Raw genomic sequence first — 23,394 nt, forward strand, 5'->3', positions numbered from 1 at the left:
CTGTGGAAGATGAGCTAGTGAATTTACGAAATGGGTCATAAAAGAGGCGAGAATCAAAGTAAAAAATGAAAAATCTACGTCTGTATTTTTAGAAAGCTTTGATCTGCTCTCTTGAAGAAGTTCATGAACACACTCACATGTTGCTGTCATTTACGATGGTAATCATAATGTACTTTAACCCGACCAATATAACAAGGTTCTCAGCTCTCGCGGCGCTACTCTGAATGATTTGTTACTCTCTAAACAAATGCAATGGCACTTTGAGAAATTGCGCATCTACGGAACACAAAGATTCAGCCCACCTGTAATCACTGTTGTGTGGAGGGCCAGCATCTGAGTCATCGCCGAAGTAATAGGAGGACATGATTCGGGTGAAACCATAAGGCTGAGCCAGAGTGAAGGCCACTCCAAGGCGGTAATCGTGGGGCCATTTGTGAGTTAAAGTGTCGCCTGTAAAGTAAATGATAAAGTCACTCATTTGGGAGATAGCCTTTTTTTAAGAATTATCAAGAAAAGTAAAGGAAAGTCAAACAGTACGTATTTGGGATGAAAGACTTTGAAAGTTCTGTCAGAGGTGCTTTTATTTTTCAAAGAGCAGTCAGTAGACTTTCTTTGAATTATTGCCTTGCCGTTGCAAATTGGCTAATGTAAAACAACTAAAATCAAACAAATGACTCATACCTTCTTACTGTGCCACTAATATCTAACTGCTTTGCTCATAAGTAATGGAGGTGTATGTATACTGTCCAACCACAATAACATAAATTGCCTGCTTACCAGCACCGCCGTGTCCACGCTGATTGTCGTGGTTATCCACGAAAACAAACGCCTTGTCTGGATCTGCCATGAACCACCCAGGGTCATAAATACCGGCCAGCTGCGATGGGTCCTGGATGCCCCAAGCAATTTTCTGGCAGTATCTGAACTCGGTTATACGACCTGTAAAAGGAAATGACGTTAATCATACGTATACACCAATGTACTGCATATTCTTTCCTACTGCTTTATTTTGCATTTCTCACGATACGGCTTACAGCTTTGATCAGAGTTTTGAGTTTGATATAAGTGTTTGAATCATTTTAATCAATTTCCGATATTTTGGTTTTCACATGTGCTTGTTTGGTTTTTATTTTCTCTCTCTCTCTCTCTTACAAACACGCATTCACACATACTATATATACCCATGATTCATGTACGTATACACACACACATATTATTATTATTATTATTCTCTACTGACAAAGCATTGCATATGTTGTAATACCATATTCATATTTAGTTTGCACAAAACATTGGTTTTTAATCTATAAAATAACTCATTTCACAAATACAGTATAAAATATTTTGTCCATAAAAAGGAAATTATTCTCATTCATAATATTTAGCTACTAATCACACATCATAAGCCCATCAAACGCCAACACCAAATAAAAAATAATCCTTATTTTATTTATTCATTTTTAAGCTCACAGCCATTTATTCATCATAAATCTTTAACACTTCAAATATATACTGACACGGGTCAATTGAGTTATTTTCCTCTCCGCACACTCACATATATACATATACATATACATACGTATACCCATAATTTGTGCACACACACACACACACACACACACACATATATATATATATATATATATATATATATATATATATATATGTGTGTGTGTGTGTGTGTGTGTGTGTGTGTGTGTGCGCGCGTGTGTGCGTGCGCGCGATACCTGAGCATTCAATATTTGAATATTAATCTTCATTTTCATTTTACCATTCATCCTCCAGCTTTCTCAGAAAAAGCGTGTATCTAGTTGCTATTTAAAGACATAATATGATAATAGAAATTCACAGTTATTACAGTAAACAGTATTACTATGCTAAAGACAAAAGCAACGACTTTCGACCTGAATAGCGTTTACGTTAGCACTAAAGATTTTTATTACACATTCTGGTGTTTCACGCGATTGTGAATTTCTTAGCAACAACAACAACAACAACAACAATAATAATATAATAATAATAATAATAATAATAATAATAATAATAATAATAATAATAACCTACCCAGTCCGTAGTATTGCTGAACAGTGACAGCTCCATCATTACGGTCGATGACCTCATGGGCGAAAAATGGTCTGGTTCCTGCAGGGAAGCCTTGTTCCGTGTTAAGGTCGTGGGTCATATCCATCATGGCTTTTAGATCCTGGGGGAAAATAAATTCTCTTCAGTTTCTCTCATGTCCAACGTGAATGCTTCGTGCCGAAATTGGCCAAAAAAAAAAAAAAAAAAAAAAAAAAAAAAAAGTTGATTATAAGATCATTCAAGTTTTCATCACAAGCGAATCGGGGGAGGGGAGGGGGTGTTGGGGATGCCCCCTGGGCACGTGGCCCCCCTTAAAATGTTTATAAGATAATAATATTCCTGAGTCAGAAAAAGGATCAATAAGAATAATAGAAAACCTGTCGTATAAAATTAATTCGCTAAACACAGCCATTTTTTTCAATAGAATATTATTAATTATGACACTCATATCATAACGCTTACATATGTAATAAGTACTCGAATGATCATATATACTATATGTAATCAGTTATTATCAATTATACTATGATTATTGGAAAAGGGATTACCTCCGGCCACATGTGTTTAGCAGCATCAACCCTAAAACCGGCGACACCAATATCCACCAGCTTGCTGAAATAGCCAGAGACCGCCTTACGTACGTAGTCCGTAGCCCCGTACAAGTCCGTCAGGCCGACAAGGTTGCAATTACGGACGTTATAAGGGTCTCCATAGTTATCAACACTGCCTGCAATGCACGTGGTAGAAATTAAAGTGATTTTGCTATGATTATTGTGGGTTTGTTTGCATAGTACATTCTCACTAAGGGGACCAGATGAATTTATTTCTAATTATTGTATTATGATAATTATTATGCCATATTCATACATAAATTTTTGTCGATTTTTGGCTGTCGAGATGAAAAGAGAGAGAAGAGAGAGAGAGAGAGAGAGAGAGAGAGAGAGAGAGAGAGAGAGACTCATCCTACTGGCTGGGAGCACGCCCTACGAGCAAAACTCCTAGGAGAGTGCCTTCTTAGATCAACCGAACTCACTCAGATGAGCCAATCCGGTCCCAACCCATTGGAAAACAGGCGCCGCCACCCCTCCCCGGTTTGCACAGCCATCCAAACATCCACTATAATAACTATCACAATAATAAAAAAGAAAGACTCACCACTACCCGAAGGACAAATGTCTCTCGGGGTAAAGTGTTCGGCTGTGTAGGGCACTCCAGGGAAGTCACGGTTATCAGAATTGAAACTGCTGCCAGCTGACCCTTTGCCCTGTCGACCTACTCCTGCCATGTGGTTGACGACGGCATCCACGAATATTCTAGAAATAAACAGCAAAATGTTTTCTTCAGCGCAACGTCTTACAATACGAAATGGAAGTTATAATTCAGACACAATTAATAATAATAATAATAATAATAATAATAATAATAATAATAATAATAATAATAATAATAATAATAATAATAATAATGAGATTTCAACTGTTTCTGTTCTGAGTAAAAAATACTGCCACTCAACACCGACATCAAACAAGGCAATTGCAACGAAATGTAATCACTGCGCAACATGAATCATGAACTTCTTTCAAATTCACAAATTATAATAAATAAGACTGTTGGTGCAATAATAAAAGGCAGTAGAGAAGGACTGGGGGATAGGGGGATTAGAGGAACGAAATACCGTGCCCTCTTCCACTCTCAAAGCAAAGATTATAGGAACAGACTTCTAAATTATTGTAGTGTCTGAGAACGAGAAGAAAAAATCTAAATTTAAGGTTTTAAATTAACCTTAAAACAGAAAAAGGTAAAGCAAAGAAAAAAAATTCGAGTTAAGTGGATCGAACTGCCAAGCCCTCGGGTAACAATAATGTAAACAACAATAGTTGCTAGAGATCGATTCCTAGTGAATCTGATCCTCATCTGGAACAGCCAAACAATTGCTTTTGTCAACATCTTCATTCCACTGGTACGTGTCGGTTTCGACACTTTAGTCCATTTTCAACCAAAATAGAGGCAAAACACCAAAAACAAAATTATATACTATAGTAGATTCACATCAACCGTGCATTTGATGTCTAGGACAGTCCCTTACGACGCGCCTGATTGGCTGTAGATAAGCCAATCACAGGGCTGGAAACTCTCAGTCTCTCTCGAGAGTTCACATGGGTAGGATCTATGTTCCACCTCTCCTGAGGTATACGTTTGAAAAAACATATCCCTCAGGAGAGGTGGAATATACATCCTGCCTATGTGAACTCTCGAGAGAGACTGAGAGTTTCCAGCCCTGTGACTGGCTTATCAACAGCCAATCAGGAGCATGGTAAGGGACTGTCCTAGACATCAAATACACGGTTGATGTGAATCAACTATAGTAAGGTACAAACCAAATGAAGTTCACTCTCGACGTTAAATTTTCAATCTTTATAAATTACCTTACCATCAACAAAGACACACTACTATGAAATAAACCATAATGGCTTAAAATAATACAATTTCACTAAATTGTATAAGTTAAGCCATCACGGTTTTTTCCCTATGTAGCGTATTTTTATTGGTGGTAACGTAGTTTATAAAAATCTAATATTTTATCTCGAGTGTGAACTTCCTTTGGTTTGTAGTACCTTACTAGTAGTTATATATTTATTTTGGTGTTTTGCCTCTATTTAGGTAGAAATGGATTACAGGTCCCACGTCCCTATGGATAAATAAAGGTTTTTGCCACGAAGGATAAATGAAAAGTTAGATAGCCAAGAACTTTCGGTCTAGCACGACCCTTTACTAAGGCATAATTGATCATACCAAGGAAAAACATAGTAAAAGTAGGCTTAATATCCAAACTGACATTACGAGATTAGCAATAAGGTCGATTTCACCCTACAGAAACGAGGAAACGCCTGAGGGCAAGATTAGCGATTTTTAGGCAGCCACACCTTGGAGGAGCAACACACGTGGTCAACAGATTAAAGATGTTGATTATAGCGTTTGTTTGGCTGTTACTGATAAAAGCGAAAACAGTTATTCTGTGCTTATGCTTTGCTACAGACAACGAACATCTATATAATTTAGATCACTTCACCAAAACCATTATTTCATTGAACTTATGCAAGTTTAATCATAATAAGGGAAAAATAAAATTTTGGTCTTTGAACTGAAGTGTAGCCTTGAAAAATAGACCATACCCAAAAGCTCTTTTGGGAAACTGCCAGTAATGTAAACCTGCAAAGTTTCATCAAAATCAGAGGAAATTATATGTTGCCCTCTAATTTGTTCTGCTGTCTTGAAAAAAAGGTCAAGATATTTGGGAGCAGTGACCGCAATCCTCCAAGTTTGATTAAACCAGAAAAAAAAATAAAATACTGACCTTTAAACTGACCCATAATCATAAAATCTAAGTCAAGAAAAAATAAAATACCAAGAAAAATACATTTAAGACATAGCATCGGATTCTGATGACCAGAAACATTTATCTAAATTTGTGAATTCGGAGGTAAATAACTATATTGTGAACTTTAAATTGATCCATGACTTTGAAATGTAAGTCGATGTAACAGTATTTTGGGAAAATATCTAACAAGCCCGAGGATACGTTGCTACCATATTTTATCATAATAATAACAACAATAACGAATAAAAAAAATTATAATTGGAACTGAAATAAACTTTAGGTCAAAGGCCAAGCGCTGTGACCTATGAGCACACTTAAAATTGAAAGGGAAACTGAGAGTAGAAAGGTCTGAAAGGTGTAACTGGAGGAAAACCTCAAAGCAGTTACACTAGGAAATCACTGTGATGAGAGGGTGGAAATGAAGATGGAAGAAATGAAAGGGTTGCAGCTAGTGGCAAAAAGGACGCTGCAAAGAACCTTAATTAAGTAACGCCTATGAAGAAGTTCAGCGTGCGCTGCGCTGATGGCACAACCCACCAGCGGAGACCATACATATTGGTTGAATGGTAATCATAACACCGAAAGCAATTCAACTATGTACCATGTTAAAAGCAAGAGCAAAGAAAAGAATAACAATGACAATAAATCGGCGGCTAAAAACAATAATATTTATTATATAAATACTCATAGTAGCATGAGTCTAGAAATGGAGTAACAAGTCCAGAGTTACGTATGGGTACAAAAATTTTTAACACTCTATAAAGAGAGCTTTTGGGAATCGAATAGATTCCTGAAAACTCTCTGTATAGGTATATCCTGAAATATATTTTGACCACTACATAACTGTGGAGTGATTTCTCTAATAATAATGATGGTGATAACAACCACCCCGAAAAGCGTCTCTCACCTTACACCCACAGCATTACACCTGTGGACCATATCGACGAACTCCTCTTCAGTGCCGGACCTCGACTGCAGTTTGTAGGAGACGGGTTGGTACCTCTGCCACCAGGGGTACGGGTAGTCTGTGGTGATCATGGCATGCTCGTTCGGAGGCGAAACCTTCGGCCACGAAGTTTTTAAATTATTTTATTGAATTATTCAGGTAAATGAGCGTTTAGGGTTGAAAGACATTCTATCATATTCTGTTTAGTCTTCACCAGGATGATAAACAGCTCGGGAAAAATGATAGAAAAAACCAATTTTTTTTATTTATGTTAAAAATGGAAAACAAAACCAATTTCACTGCGACATTCACGATCTACTGACAATAGTTAGGTCAAATTGTTGTGTAAACACAGAAAAAAAATTAATATTTATATTTACGACATTATACCACAGGAAAATAATAGTCAGAAATCCAAGCGCTTTCGTCTGTATATATATATATATATATATATATATAATTATATATATATATAATATTATATATATATACATACTATTATACTGTATATATACATATATGTGTGTCTGTACATATGTATATATATATATATATATATATATATATATATATATATATATATATATATATTACATATGTACAGACACACATGTATGTATATTATATATATATATATTATATATATATATTATATATATATAATAATATATATATATATATACAAACATATATATCCATATATATGTGTATGATCGCTTGTTTAAATGAATTCTTAATCACTTCGCAACCATGTAGCTATAAACGATAGTTTTTGAAAGTTCGAACAGACCAACCCACCTGCACACCGCAGAATTCAGCTGCCGCTAGAAACCTCTCGCATTCCAGAGCGATGTCCGTCCATCTCCACTCGAAGAGGTGAACTATGACGGTCCTCCCATTGCAAGCTGGGTTCTCGTAGCCCACTTCCTGCGCCGCGCATGCGCTTAGAGCAAAGGCGAAGACTATAAACCTACGTAAATACGAAAAGAAAAATGAGGTGTGATAAAAAAAAAAACTAAGAAAAGACTCTTTGTGACATATTTAACCTAACATGTGACTGACTCAGACACCGTAAATCCTGATAGATGGAAAGATGATCAGAATTATCAAAGGCAAAAAAAAGAAGAAAAAAAAAATTATAATTTTTTTTTTAAAGAAATGGTTCTGCAGTCCAACAATAAGTTTAGTAGCAGTGCTTGAATTTTAATAGAAAGGTGAATCATCCATTATCCATCGGATCTATTCATTACACGAATACTAGAATACCCGAGGGGGCACCTTCTCCGTATGTATTACCCATTCCACACTTAAGCTAGGAAAATGTTATTCATGGTCTTCGATACAATACGTATTAAGGAAATACTAATTTTCGAACGCATTCAGTCTCAGCACAATGTTCAGTAACCAACTAAAAATAAGTAAAAAATGGGCGGCAGTTTCTTCCGCGCAATCGAGTTTTCTGTACAGCGTATAATCCAATCTGGTGTAATGAAGGCCACCGAAAATAGATCTATCTTTCGGTGGTCTCGGTATAATGCTGTATAAGCTACGACACATGAAACTCTCAGTCAACCGCGGTGGTCTGTGTTACTACGTTGCCAGAAGCACGATCATAGCTAACTTTAACCTTAAATAACATCAAAACTACTGAGGCTAGAGGACTGCAATTTGTAATGTTCGATGATTGGAGGGTGGATGATCAACATACCACTTTGCAGCCCTCTAGCCTCAATGGTTTTTAAGATCTGAGGGCGGACAGAAAAAGTGCGGAATGACAGAACAAAGCTAGCTTAATAGACTCTAAAAAGCCTTTGCTTTGTTAAAAATGTCGAATAAGATACAAATGAAAATCCCATTTACCTAAGGATGCAGAGCGACCCCATGTCTGCTGCGCTGTGGTAAATTACGACCAACTCTCCGGTATATATATAACCCCGCTTCCCTCTATCGACATTACATAAAGAAAAGAAACGTACGCGCAGATGACTTCCAACTTTTTGTGGAAGGAAACACCCTCTAAATAACTCAGGTGTTGTCATAAAAAACATGTATTCGTAACAAATGATTTCTGATAACTTGGGCTGCATTGGTGATGTATCAAAATCGTTCATGTGGGCGGAGGGATTGCAAATACTTCGTTTGATAGAAAAAAATATATCTTCAACGCCATGTTATCCTTAATAACACATGTCTTTTCCCACACCAAGTGCCGCATGTTACTAAATTTTGTTGAATGTTATCAATGTCATTTGCTACCAGTTCTGTCTTTATTAACATCAGATAAAACTGGTCTAGGTGCAAAATGAGAAAAAATAAAGTATCTCTGGTAACTGAAGAACATGTCGAAGAGAAAAGAAATGCAAATCGACACAATAACACGGATAATAAAAGGGAAAATTATTACAGGTTAAAAATAGTCATTCACTTGCAGAGAACCAACAGATGAGAGAGAGAGAGAGAGACATGTGTGCATAAATCCCATCCCCAGATCAGACCTGTGATCGCAGCTGAAATCAGCACATGTTGCAAATTATGAGGAATGAAGCTGAACGCTAATAAAACTCAAAGTATGAGAGTCAGTAGGTTTGGGACAATGGGTTCCCTACGCGGATCTATGATAATGTCATGTGTGGATTCTTATTGTTATGTACTCAACACAATACTTTGTTGTTGTAGTAATTCTATGTGAGATGCGATCTTTCTCTGAATGGTCAATGTCATGACTAAAAAGCAAACAAACAAAGGAACAAATATGCATTCGAACAATACTCATTTTAAGCCTTCAATAGCATCAGCTAAGGCCAAATCCTGGTTGATTGGTATTCATGCAATAGTTCATTTAAAAAAATATTGCATCTAGAGGACAAACAAGCGTTAATGATACAACACAGGATGAGATAACCACAGAAAAAAAAAACGGTTTCGAGAGAATGTTTATGGCACAATCTAGGATGTAATGGAATACAGAATTTAGGCCAAAGGGCAAGCGCTGGGACATATGAGGCCATTCAGAGCTGAAACGGAAACTGAGCTTAGAAAGGTTTGAAAGGTGTAACAGGACGAAAACTTCACACTTGCATATGAAACAACTGATGGGCGAGAGTGGAAAGAAAGATGGAAGAAAGGGAATATGAAGGCAGGTACATTGAAATGTATGAATGGGGTTGCAGCTAAGGGGCCAAGGGACGGTTGGTTGATGATAATATTTGATAAGCGATTATCAGTACTATTAATCAAATATGTTTCTATTTGGTCTGTTGTCGAAAAATCTATTCATCCTTCATGGAAGATCTTAAGTAAAGCTTGCAGTGCACCGCGTGAGTTGCACCGAAGACACTATCCTTCTAAGGGGGAACACATACACAGCATCTTGGGTGGCCTATTTATTACTGACATAATGACTCTGACTTCTTCTCCGTCTCGATGATGACCAATTTCATTTTTATCTCTCGGAAGTTCATATGACTAGTTGTACGTGAACATGGAAAATTCTTGAATTAACGAAGAGTGCAAAATACGGTTTGCTTTACTAAGGACAGCTTTAACGCTGCCGATCTCATCCATGAAGGATGAATTAGATTTTTCGACAACAGACCAAATAGAAACATATTTGATTAATAGTAACTGATAATCGCTTATCAAATATATCATCAAAAACAATATGTATTAAAGCAAGGTTACCATTTCAATGGGTTTCAGGTTGTCGTGAGTATTGCCCGAAAATATTACCGTAAATAACAAAAATTGCCCCGCCCTTGGTACAGCAGACGATTTATTTTGGAGGGGGACTGTCAAGTCCCTCAAAGGGCAAAAATTGTTCATATTTGGAGTTTCAAAAACACTTTGACACCATATCTGACGCTATTTGGACATGTGCGACAATAGCAGTTCTTTCCTTCACTGCCTAATGTGGTTCTACTATGAGAATTGTTCAGATGGTTTGATTTTAATCAATTCGTACAAAAAAGGCAAACAAAATAATTACGGCACATCTGGTACTATGAGTTGTGCACTGACTGCTTCTCAAAATATTGATTTCTTACCTGACGGTTTATCATCAAATTCTTAAATTTTCACAGACAGACAGACAGAGAGAGAGAGAGAGAGAGAGAGAGAGAGAGAGAGAGAGAGAGAGAGAGAGAGAGAGAGAGAGAAAGTGGAAACAATCGGTGGTGTTTATTGCATATTCATTACTAGCAACTACGATAATAGATATAATAAAAGACTCGTAGCCATAAAATTCATTTCATCGTAATATAATAAACTAAGTGATGCCCCAGGGATTTTTCTAGTCTAGCCAGAGACCAAAAGTAAGGCTTTATTTCCGGAGACTCCACTGGAAACTGGAGACTTAACGAACCTGCATCCACCAAAAATTCACGCCACTGAAGCTTTGGACATCTTGTTCTAGGGAAAACATTACTTGAAAAACGTATTTGCTTTTTTATGTTAACAGTCTACACAATCATACGATTATTTTGTTTGTTATTTCACTAACTTACAGGCTTACATGGTATGTAATGGGAGTGGAGATAGTTTGTTTGTATGGTGTTTTTACGTTGCATGGAACCAGTGGTTATTTAGCAACGGGACCAACGGCTTTACGTGACTTCCGAATCACGTCGAGAGTGAAATTCTATCACCAGAAATACACATCTATCACCCCTAAGTGGAATGCCCGAAAATCGAACAAGCGGCCACCGAGGTGCCAGGCCAAGACCATACCCATCATGCCACTAAGGCATTTAGTGGGGATAATTGATATGCAGCCGTCTACTGTGTGTATGTGAACGTTAAATTGCCATATGAAATGCGTATATATATATGAAACAGTCGGAAATTATAAATTTATCGTAGCCTCACAAGAAATATTTATCTACGCCCTTGGTAACGACAAGTGTGTGTGTGTGTGTGTGTTTTTTTTTTTTTTTTTTTTTTTTTTTTTTTTTGGAACCCGGGTAAAAATGTCACAGGAGAAAAAAGTCACGATAATCTTTCCAAGATAGTGACCAAAAGAGTTTCAACCCAGCGTGTTTAGTACAAGCCTTTGGGGATTTCCGTATAAACACAAGCAAAAGCCTGTAAATATCATAAAGATAACGAACTCCAAGATATATTGTGAATTTTTCCCGTGACTATTACCGGCCACCATACATTAATGTGAATTTCCCTTGCCAAAATTGTGACTTTATTTTTTTTCTAAACTTTAATGCGGGCCACCGTATTTTTCATAGTGCGTGCTTACATACAAGAGGATCTGGCCAACGAAATACGAAGAAATATGCATTTTTTTAATTACCGCTGATGGTCAGGCGGTATCTCGCCCAGCATGAAAACAAAAATTTTTTATGAAAAAAAAAAAAAGGCATATGTTGCTCAGCATCACTGGCAGTATAAACCCAAAACTGCGTCGGGGGAGCATTTGACAGCACGGGAGAAACATCAGGTGGAACTAATGGGATAAATACTTTTACAAGGGAAACGGCTCCCACGTTATTATATATGACACAATGTCCTTAGCCACTTGGGTTAATACTGCCACTACTCTATACCACCACCACCATACTACTACTACTACTACTACTACTACTACTACTAATAATAATATAATAATAATATAATAATATAATTTGTTTACTTAACACAACACTTGTGAGAGATGTGTATTTCTGGTGATATAAGTTCACTCTCGAAGTGGTTCGGAAGTCACGTAAAGCCGTTGGTCCCGTTGCTGAATGACCACGGTTCCATGCAACGTAAAACCCCCCCACCCCCCCCCCCCCCCTAAAACCCCCCAAAAAAAAAAAAAAAAACATATATATATATAAAATAAACAGACACAAAATGAACCACCTTACTAGGGACGTGTGCAAGATTTTCCCTTCGCGCATAAGTTGTAAACTTTATATTCCTAACTTTTAATGTAAATTAAAACATACTAAACTCTACGGTCAAGTAGAGCCTTGTTTCACCGTTGAAATTTAAAATAAATACGCCATATTTAATTAGAAATAATATTTCTGTACTGTTTAACATGCTCATTATTTCTTTTTTATTTCACTCTAATAAATAAACCAGACATATCCTATCCTAAAATTACCGACTCTTTAACTCAACGAAAAACCTTTTTCAGACCTTTTTAAGATCTTCCATAGAGTTTTCGTACCCAACCCCCTACAACAACAAAGTAGTTTGTAGGCTTACTCCCCGATTAAATATATATATATACCTCAAGTTCTGAGAACAAGAGTTGGGTCGATATACTTTGTGTGAGCGTGTTTTACACTGACAACAGACAGATTTTGTCAGGCAAGTCTCAGTAGCTATACTCTGTTTTTTTCCATCTGTCCAACCGCCTGTGGCGTTTGCGTATGGTAACACTGCGTTCCGGGCTTTAAATAATATCCTATTTCGAATATTAACGTTGTAATTCGCATTCAGTAAATTATTAAAACACTTTTCAGCTACAAATGTTCACCCAGATATCCTTTTATTTACCTAAAACTTACACATAGCGTAACTATTTAAAGCCCGGGACGTAGAGTTACCATGCGAAAACACCACAGGCGGATGGACAGATGGAAAATAACAGAGTATAGTGATTGTGTGGAAGTTTGTAGTAGCTTTACTGTAACGCTGCCCAAACCATTTCCCTTTGGTTTAAATAAAAAGTAAGATTACTTCTCGACATAACTTTCGTTTGTAATACCGTTGTTCATCTAAATCACAAGACGCAAGAAAAACAAATTTCCACAGCATTTACTGGATGCACAGTTTTCACCCATAGATTGTAAAATTTATCTAAATTCATAAAATTTGTAAGTCATATTTCTTCGGGGCTCTGAGAGAATTGTTCTGCATTCCAATAAGCAGAGCCAGGTGATTAAAATCAGACGGTGTAACAAGAATTCTCTGCAACGAGGACATTCAAGATGGTGTTGTCTATATTTACTCGAAACAATGAAGTGCATGAACCTCATTTACTTCTTGATGCCCACCGCGTATCTAGATAAAGGTTGGCCATTGTTTTATGCAACTTAATTAAACCATGACTATTTAGTGGAGAAAAACACGTTATGTAGTCTATCAAGATTTTAAGCATTAAATATCTCGTGGATATTCGTACCCATGTACTCTTTGTTTTAAATGACATGGACCCAAGATTGGCTTCGAATGATTGCTTATGCACCTACTGAGAAATATCAGATTGCAGCCTATGAACTCTGAGGAGGTGGGTGGGCGGGGCGTGATCGTCTGATATCTAGGCCTATGTGTAGGCTTGAAAAGAAATGATGTTCTAAAATAGTAGAAACACAACTGATATCATTACAGTACTAACCCCGTTTAGACTTCCGTCGCCTAGACTTTATCCTCAGAATGACACGTTGGTCCGATTTTCGCGATGGTGCATCCCTCTAGGGTTAAGGCTTCCCACGTTACTCCTGCTTCATACTGCACTGCGTAAATTTCGAGTTGCCTACAATCTTATTCGTGAAAATCTATCCATAATTTTACCGAAACGGATGAAGACGCCAAGTTCAGAATACTGCCTTCCATCTGATATCTGCCATAAATTCAGACGTGGCTAGTACGTCCGTGTGTGATCTCCCAAGGGCTTCATGTTCTGTAGTCTGTCCTGTCCGCGGTCAAGTGGTTCAGTATATGGATGGAGGTACGGCATTTAATGTTAAAACTCAGGCAATGGTTTACGGGGCTATGTGCAGAATCTTGGACATGACAAAGGAAGCAAGATTACTGAGCTAGTAATCTTGTCAGGTACACAATTCCGCCGTTTATAAATGAATATCTAACACCTTTTAAAAGAACTTCTCTAAAGGGGAAGAGAGATATTGCTGAAAAAAATGTGGATAAAAGTGGCTCCAGTTGCATCTTTTGATATTTTCCTTTATTAAAGCAGGTTTGAATAAATATAGACACATTTAGATCTAGAGCTCTAACAATATATGGATCGGTCAACAGCAGCCTTGAGTAATTACTCAATTCCCAACAAGAGAATAGCTGCAGTATTCTGCACTTCTTGTGTTACCCACAAATACCTGTTCACCTCATCGACTTATGCATGCATGCTACAGTACTGGGAGCCTTGTAGAGTACCTCTAAACATACAGGGCAAGTAAAATAAAAATAATGTGCAACATTGCTTTTATTTAGGTGCGACTACTTTTGTTAGTTAAAAGGTGTTCACTACACAAGATGGAGAACCGAAGGTAAATACATTGATGTAGCCACACCTACCAACATGGTTCTTGCTTGCATACGGGGTAGTTCCACCTGCAGTACCAGAACAATCCGAGACCTTAAGGAAAATAAAATAACTTATAAGAAAATATCGATGGCTAGGGTTTAAACGCCTGAACAGTAAACCTGAACCATGCACCCATAACTTATGTGATGCATAATCAGAGCATGTTGCTGATGAGTTTAGATATAAAGTTACTAATATATGTACCGTATTTTGTACATCACTTTGAACCTATGCCTTATAAAAAAGATGAACATGATTTCATTCCAACGTGTATGAATTATACTGCTTATATTATCTATCTCACAAAACATTACATATGAGATCAACTTAAATCTGATTTATTTTCACAACAAAGAGGGTGATTGGTAAAGACCTGCTCTATGTCCTCTTCCCAGTTGTCCATGAAGGCCTTTATTTCGAACCATCCCTTCTCTGTTTGCGAGCAGTTCATGTTAACGTCAACCATCCAATAGTGTTCGCCCCATCTACGTAAAAAAAGAGAGAAAATAGTTAATCTTAAAGCTAATACTGAACTAAAAAAAAAATTTGCGTGAATCAGAGAAAGAACAAGCCCTCTTGTTAGGAGCTAATTCAATGATCTTTCCTTGTAAAATCCGTGAAGTATGTCAGACAGTAAATTAGTTCGTTCGGAAATATGTTACTTTGCTACTTCCATTTCATACCTAAATGTATCGTTTGAAAGGGCATTACTCTAGTGGCGTGAGCCAACATGAACCTGCAGATTAAATAAAAGTACTATTGAAGAATTAAATGTCTACAATGCATTAAGACAAGAACCTGACAATACTGTATCAACTAAATCGGAATGAATTTGCCTATGAGCTTAATACACAAGAATAAATGCTCATTATGCACAACAATCATGAGTAGGTCCCACTCACTCATTCAGCCTCTGGAAGCCAGGACTTCCAGGTTGGTTGGATGTCCAAGCCATCGGAGACCCGAAAGCAGCTTGACCCTGGTAAATGCCTTGACCTGGCTCCGCTCCTCGCCAGTCTAGCCTGGTATCTCCAAGACGCCACGAATTGTACTTGTTGTAATGGTCAGTCTCGCCCAAAGAGTTCGATTCCATGTCGATGGCGCAAGGGTCCGTGGCAACGTCCTCGGTGCAGCCTGAGCATATACAGGCGAGGGTAAAAGGTCTGGAACCTCCTACATATTAATTTTAATGGATTTTTAAATTGCGTTCACACGACACAACTGTCAAGAAATAAACCCAAGACAATGACGTACACTTCATTTTGAAATATCCTGAAATGCCCCGATCCTTAGAAACTTTTGGCCAAGCTGCAGTTCATGAACCTTATATTGTACAAGTAGTCATATTGGGATGAGAACTGCCAATTCTCTTTTATACTTTGTTTTATACATATAGTTTACATGTACAGCCTGTTGTCTCTACCGCACCAAGAAATGTACTTCCTGGAATGACCGGTCTCGCCCACAGAGTTCTATTCCACGTACTGTATCTCTTACACCACCACGAATTAAAACATAATACCAAGGACAATAAAGATTATAGTTATATATCTTGAATTACGCCATTTTCTATGAAGATCAAAAGTAGTTTAACTCAGTCCAAATTTACTACAAGCTGCAGTAGTTAAAAGTTTTAAATAAATCACTGGACAAAAGAATATTCAAACAGTGAATAACAATGATAAAAAAAACGTCTTTTGCCATGCAGCGGGGAACAAAATGGTGTTAATTATATACACAAAATGTTCCGTAATGTCAAGGGAATAAGTCTACAGGTCCTACAAAAATAATTACGTGATCTGAAACAAAATCCGTGTGATAGCAACATCTGACACTGATCATAATATGCTTAACGTCAAAGACCTTTTGCTTATAGAGAAACCATCATCAGCAAAACTTAATAAGGATGTCATTGTTGAAGAAATAATGTTTTTGAGATACTCAACATAACAAACAACATACCAGTTCACAATATTATTATGTACTTGAATGAAAACAAAAAAATTATGGATCAAGTTCAATATTATTATGTACCTGAATGAAAACACAATTTTACAATATTTTGTGTGTAGGAGAGAGAGAGAGAGAGAGAGGAGAGAGAGAGAGAGAGAGAGAGAGAGAGAGACTTACTTGGCCTTTTGTCTGCATCAACGCCTCCTCGAAGGAACAGATCTTGATTCTCGAAGGTTTGTTTTTCAATGATAACAACAGTGCGATGAACACCTCCAATAACAGAGGCTGCAATACGCTCCATGGGTGAGGTTGCTTGCGCTGGAGGATCTGGAATGATTAATATCATTACTGTGATCGGCTCTTCCAACGCGCTTCACGCTCCATTCAGCTCCCTTGGTGATTTATAAACATGATCTGGAAGCATCTATTCCTCAAGATCAAATAGGTTAGAGAGAGAGAGAGAGAGAGAGGAGAGAGAGAGAGAGAGAGAGAGAGAGAGAGAGAGAGATAATCAATAATTATGTTGTTGGTGGTAAAATGAAGACACCAATACACAAAATCTCGTTAAGGACCAATGTAATAGTAGAGAGAGAGAGAGAGAGAGAGAGAGAGAGAGAGAGAGAGAGAGAGAGAGGGGGGGGGGGGGGGGGGCGCTCAGGGAGGTAAATATAAAATTCACCAAAGAAAATTCGACATAGAAAGAATACTCAAAAGATTTCTTTTAATCTCCGAAAACGGACCGCAAACGGCAAAACCATTTCAAGATTAAGCACAGCTGGTTGAACTTCATTTCACCCATATACTTCATATGAGCTAACAATGAAAATAATGATCTTGTTGAAGATAATCACTGTTCACCATGATGTTATTCTGAAAAGCAAAGGTTCTTCAATACGAACCACTATACTGTTTTTGACCCATCTGTCCATTCGGCTGTAGTGTGTGCGCATGGTAACACTGCGTCTCGGGCTTTAAATAATATCCTATTTCGAATATTAACGGCGTAATTCGCATACAATAAATTACTAAAACACTTTTCAGTTGCAAATGTACACCCAGATATCCTGTTATTTACCTAAAACTTACACATAGCGTAACTATTTAAAGCCCGGGATGCAATGTTACCATGCAAAAACACCACAGGGGATGGACAGATGGAAAAAAACTGATTATAGTCAAGCAAGGGGAAAGGAACACATTAGTATTTTCGAAATGTATCTCAGGGAATTCACACCTGTTCCCGAAAAGACGACATAACTTCTTAGTCATGTCTCGTGCTGTGCTGAAGGTTTTACAGACTTACGCTGAATATATAATCATACAGTATACACACAGATACAAACACACATATACACACACAGATACAAACACACATACACACACACACACACACACACACAGTGGGCCCCCATATTCGCGGGGGATGCGTACCAGACACCCCTGTGAATAGTTAAAATCCGATAATACTTAAAACCCCTCTAAAAATGCTTAAACTGCCTGTTTTGATAGTTAAAGAAAAAAAAATGCTTATAAACTTGAGTATTTTAATAGTTTCATCACATAAAGTACATTCAGTCATGAAAATATGGTAATACAGTAATTAATGTAGATTTCTCATAGAACAATACCCCGATTAGGCAAATTTTCCGTGAACAATGTGTATATATCATCAATAGAGAAATACGCTAATAGGCGAGCCCGAGAGTAGCGGGGTTTGACTGTATGTATGCATATATATATATATATATATATATATATATATATATATATATATCTATATATAATATATATATATATATGTGTGTGTGTGTGTTGTGTGTGTGTGTGTGTGGTGTGTGTGTGTGTGTGTGTGAGTTATAGGACAAAATACTGCTTACAATAACAGTACCTATTCTTGTAAAATGGTCAACTTTTAATATTACTTTCTGGGCCATTAGTCATTTCGTTCCAACTGAACTTATCGACAGCCTTGTTTAAAACAGGGTATTGTCAATAACGGTAGTGACTGTATATTGTTATGGCAAATAATGCTTAAACATTCTTTGCTAAATTTCCGTACAATAAATTAGTACTCCGTTATTTTGGTATACTAGTATACATTGTTTATCTTATATATAAAGCTGACGGTCGGACTATGTATGTATGCATGTATATGTGTATGTTTGCTATAGAAGGTGAAACAACTGGAACGAATGGAACCAAAGTCAGATCATATATGAAGATTTTATAGGGGATTGTTTTTAGCAAGGGTCTGTTTTGATCTGGATATCCGGCCATGCTAACTTCTTTACTATTATTTGTGGAGAGAGAGAAAAAAGCAGGATTCCAAATATGCTCTTACTTTTCTTCTGCAATAAAAATAATGACGATATTAAGGGATGGTTGTTACCCGGGTTTCGTTTTGATCCAAATAACCAGCCGGATATCCGGACATGTCAACTTCTTTAGCATTAGCTGTAGAGAAGAAAGAAAACATTATTCTGACAGAACTTTTCACGAGGATTTCAAATATGCTCTTTACTTTTCTTCTACGATGAAAAATAACGACGATATTACGGTTCAAACAAGCCAGCCTACGCTTGGCCCCAGACGCCAAGCGCCGGCTATTTATAAATATTTCCAAGACTTATACATTAAGCCCGCGTTCTGATTAGTCATGAACACTTGTCTCGCCTACAGCATATTTAAGCTAACCACTTGCCTAGGATGCAATTTTTTTTAAGAGCCTCGATTTTCATTCACACTGATGATCTGGTTTTTGGTGCCTAGCAGGTTAGAGAGCTAGGGGTTAAGCTTTAAAATCTTTTTCCAATATCTCATTCAATAACCTATAGTAGATTCACATCACCCGTGCATCTGACGTCTAGGCCAGTCCCTTACGACGGTCCTGATTGGCTGTTGATAAGTCGATCACTGGGCTGGAAACTCTCAGTCTCTCAAGAGAGTTCACATAGGTAGGATGTATTTTCCACCTCTCCTGAGGGATACTTTTGAAAGATGTATCCCTCAGGAGAGGTGGAACATACATCCTGCCTATGTGAACTCTCTCGAGAGACTGAGAGTTTCCAGTCCCTGTGATTGGCTTATCAACAGCCAATCAGGAGCGTCGTAAAGGACTGGCCTAAACATCAGATGCACGGTTGATGTGAATCTACTATAGCATTTGTGTTTGTGTGTGTTTCTTTCTTCAATAACTTGTCACCTTCTTTGTTTATTAAACTTATGGCATTAGACTGCATTTGTTGGAGCACATGACGGACTTGCTGTGAAATCGCAATTAAACTCAAATCTAGTGAAAGAAAATGTTTTGATGACGGATATCTAGTAGTTCTTAAGGTTCAACCACGGTCTAGAAAGCACAATCCAAAAAATCGGAATTACCTTGAGTGCCTGTGCTTAATACTGAATAAAATCGTTACAGATATTCATACGTGGTCTAGAAATCCGTGTAACGTCAATGTTCCCTGAACAGACACAGCCTTGACAGATGGCAAAGACCGGCTCTTCTTCACTGGCGACTGAGATCTGGACTGTACCATCACTTCTCACAGTAACTGGCCGGCATGAGACGATGTCCTCATAGTCTCCTGGTGGCATGCGAGTTGGAAACGTCTGCTGCTCGCACAGGAGGAAAAAAGATGTATTAGTCTTATTAAGCACTATTTATAGATTAAGCATAGATGCAAAGAAAAAGGCAAAGTACAAAACGCTGTTAATTCTGTAGGTAACACCATATTTAGCATTTGATACAGTATTCTACAGCATTGTTAGGCTGAGTGGTCTTGTTAATCATTGTGGGACTGAGTTTTCTTATTATATGACAGGACACATAAACTACAAGAACGAAGACGGACAATTTTAAAAACTATGAAAGTTTCAAGGTACTTTTTGCGTTTGAAAAGCACAATTTTACTCTACCTTAGCAATTGTGCCGTTTTTCACCATAGCGAAGAATCCCTTGTCACCTCTCGAGAAAGCAACAACATTGCCATCAAAATAATAATCGTCCCACGAATCAGCAGCAGCCACGGCATTGCGAAAGCGGACCTAAAGTTTGAAATGAAGCAATGTTTATTGAAACATTCCTTGTAACCTCTTCATCCGTTTAGCAGCAATGCGATCTGTTTATAGATCTTCATGGTCCTAATTACATATTATCGATAAGATGAAAAATACTAAGGAACCGAACGTCAGACAGACCCTGATGGAGCTGTTTAAAATAACTCTATAAGAGTGTTATGAATAATATTATTATCGGAATTAATGGTTTTCTGTTAGAGAAAATTCATTCAAAACCACAAGAAGCTGTTCCATATAACATAGTCTGAAGTTCACACAAAAAATCAACAATGAAGCGTTTACTGATATAGAATTAACGCAGGCTTAAGATGTTAGAAAATTCATTTAAAAATATAATTATACAGTGTACTGCATTTATGTATTATGTCATCTATCTGACTTACCATATCATACTGTAGGAAGAAATATATGTCAAAGAAAAAATTAAGTTTCCAATTTGACTTACTATTGCTAATGGGGTAATAGACTTTCACCACCTCCATTATTTGCTATGAAATAAACATTAAAATTATTTCCTTTAGAAAACGGTTGATTTTGTTAAATAAGGATCAGGATATTAATGAATATTATACAATAGAAAAGAAAAAAATAGGATAACTATGTAAATCCACTTTGCACATTTCAGTGGCATTAGAAATTATACCAATGGCTTTGACAAGAATGACTAAGCAAGATCTATGGAGGCCTGTAGCTATCGTAGGCTCTCCAGGTCACCTGTAGCTTCTGCCAGAAAATATTGCAAACCCTCTTCTATGTAGTTTATTTCCACGAAGGTTCTCTAGCTTCTGAACTAAAGTGTCTTCCAGTTCCATATGGTATATAGTGCAGTTGTACCTTAGCAAGGAAGGCTTACAGGTTGTACTTTGCTGATTGGTGACCCAGATATAACTGCATATAAGGCAACCTCTTTTTGCTTTTTAGCCGAATCTTTTAAACCAGACATAGTCTACCGTTTGGACCACATACACCACTGACCGTATGTAGTACCACCTCTGGTCCAAATGCACCACATATTTTGAATGCACTACAATCTTTCTTTATCGTGAGTCCAACATGTTATATGTTAACAAGGATGACTTTTATTACAGTTTAAGTCACTGTATATTATAGAGGGCAAGGATGCCACGTGGTGAATTACAGGGATACATTCTAACCTTACCTTCCACTTACTTAGCTAAAGGCACTCTTAGGCCAACTCCCTGTCTAACCTTACCTAGAGCACCTTAAGCCATATAGAAATACAGAGATGTAGCCTTACCTCTCATTCCCTAACCTAGTAGGGTGCTAGGTCCTAACCTTTCCTAAAGTGCCATAACTCGAGAGTAAAATAGAAATGTACTATAACTTTCCTTTCCCTAACAAGACCTACTCTAACATGGAGCCACGCTGCCGCGGGTTTGGAACCCCCATCCTAACCTAACCTATATTTATTATGGAATGGAGTGGAATATAGTTTAGCCCAAAGACCAAGAACTGGGACCTATGAGGTCATTCAACCCTGAAAAGAAAACTGAGAGTAAGTAGGTTTGAAGTTTGAAAGGTGTAACAGGAGTAAAACCTCACAGTTGCACCATGAAATAATTAGGAGAGGGTGGATAGCTAGATGGAAGAAAACTAATACGAATGGAGGTACAGTAAAATAAATGAAAGGGGTTGCAGCTAGGAGCCGAAGGGACGCTGCAAAGAACCTGTAGTAATGCCTAAAGTACAACGTGTGCGGTGAACTGACGGCACTAACTACCTACGGGGGCCTAATTTATTATGCTATAATTCATGAAAGTTAAAAACTGAAATCAATCTCAACCTAACCTTGTATACCAGATAGTAACTAGCAAGATGCCTCTTCCCATCATTGCTTAACATTACACACAGCATATTTATTACTTGAAGGTTGGAGTTACACAGCTAGAAGGCATGCATTTTCTTTTACCCCTATCATGGAAATTCTTTAACTATTTTGTTTATTTTGCTTATTTTATTGCTTGCATAAATTTTGGAGCTTACTATTTTGTCTGTAACTCGTACTTTTCGTCTAGTTCACTCAGTTCAGGGTGCAGGTGCAGTACGTTTAGACTAAGCTGGTGAAGCATTCAGATTGGTGCATTCAATCCAACACCAGTTTATCAAGTTCAGGGGTGCTAATGAACTAGCCAGATGCAAAGAAAACTTGGTACAGAACACTTTGGGAAAACCGTCATGACTTCCAGAACCTTTACTCATAAATGCTTCTCTACAGGCAACGAGAGTTACTACTACAATTATTTTTCGGGTATGCGCAATAAAGAACACACTATTCGTACCATTTTGTAGATTGAAAGCCATCGATGCTCACATACCCAGCCACCTTCACACTGATTTTCGGAGTTGATGATGACATCTGCTGTGCTGTACAATGAAGAATTTGCATTAAAAGCTGACTATACACACATTATTAAAATTTTATCTCTTTTAAATGTGAATTAAGATAACGGAAGCATTTCACAACTAAAGATAATACAAAATGTTTAAAAAGAATAGTGAAAACTGATTTACTGTAAGTAGTGTGGCTTAATTAAGCGACTGGCTGGAAATGAGTAGTGCGCCGCTAAAGGATCAGGAAAAAGAAATATGAGTTTAGACTCGTAAAAACTTTGCATGTTCATTTTCTTATCAATGATGATAAAATTCGATTACCTAGGCTTAAATCGT

At 37.4% G+C, this 23,394-nt stretch overlaps 2 protein-coding genes across 6 annotated transcripts in view; both read right to left on the bottom strand.

The window, feature by feature from the left end:
- LOC135219828 (alpha-amylase-like) overlaps nucleotides 1-8,394 on the bottom strand; it is a 30,131-nt gene extending 21,737 nt beyond the window's left edge. Inside the window, exons 1-8 of one of the 2 annotated variants that reach the window (XM_064256927.1) lie at nucleotides 8,268-8,394; nucleotides 7,206-7,377; nucleotides 6,369-6,523; nucleotides 3,244-3,395; nucleotides 2,631-2,809; nucleotides 2,065-2,203; nucleotides 778-939; nucleotides 303-450 (exon numbers count right to left, since the gene is read on the bottom strand). In XM_064256927.1, coding sequence (XP_064112997.1) covers nucleotides 303-450; nucleotides 778-939; nucleotides 2,065-2,203; nucleotides 2,631-2,809; nucleotides 3,244-3,395; nucleotides 6,369-6,523; nucleotides 7,206-7,377; nucleotides 8,268-8,290 — 1,130 coding nt within the window. In that variant the 5' untranslated portion in view covers nucleotides 8,291-8,394. Of the gene's footprint in view, nucleotides 1-302; nucleotides 451-777; nucleotides 940-2,064; nucleotides 2,204-2,630; nucleotides 2,810-3,237; nucleotides 3,396-6,368; nucleotides 6,524-7,205; nucleotides 7,378-8,267 lie in introns of both variants that reach the window. The other variant, XM_064256926.1, reaches the window with a different exon arrangement.
- A 6,159-nt stretch (nucleotides 8,395-14,553) lies between these two features.
- LOC135219830 (alpha-amylase-like) overlaps nucleotides 14,554-23,394 on the bottom strand; it is a 42,797-nt gene continuing 33,956 nt past the window's right edge. For all 4 annotated transcript variants that reach the window (XM_064256930.1, XM_064256928.1, XM_064256929.1 and 1 more), the window contains 7 exons: nucleotides 23,007-23,091; nucleotides 20,545-20,673; nucleotides 20,058-20,241; nucleotides 16,804-16,953; nucleotides 15,576-15,807; nucleotides 15,047-15,158; nucleotides 14,554-14,724 (listed from right to left, as the gene is read on the bottom strand). In XM_064256930.1, coding sequence (XP_064113000.1) covers nucleotides 14,599-14,724; nucleotides 15,047-15,158; nucleotides 15,576-15,807; nucleotides 16,804-16,953; nucleotides 20,058-20,241; nucleotides 20,545-20,673; nucleotides 23,007-23,091 — 1,018 coding nt within the window. In that variant the 3' untranslated portion in view covers nucleotides 14,554-14,598. The remainder of the gene's footprint in view (nucleotides 14,725-15,046; nucleotides 15,159-15,575; nucleotides 15,808-16,803; nucleotides 16,954-20,057; nucleotides 20,242-20,544; nucleotides 20,674-23,006; nucleotides 23,092-23,394) is intronic.

Source organism: Macrobrachium nipponense, chromosome 1, assembly GCF_015104395.2.
Source record: "Macrobrachium nipponense isolate FS-2020 chromosome 1, ASM1510439v2, whole genome shotgun sequence".
Lineage (NCBI taxonomy): Eukaryota > Metazoa > Arthropoda > Malacostraca > Decapoda > Palaemonidae > Macrobrachium > Macrobrachium nipponense.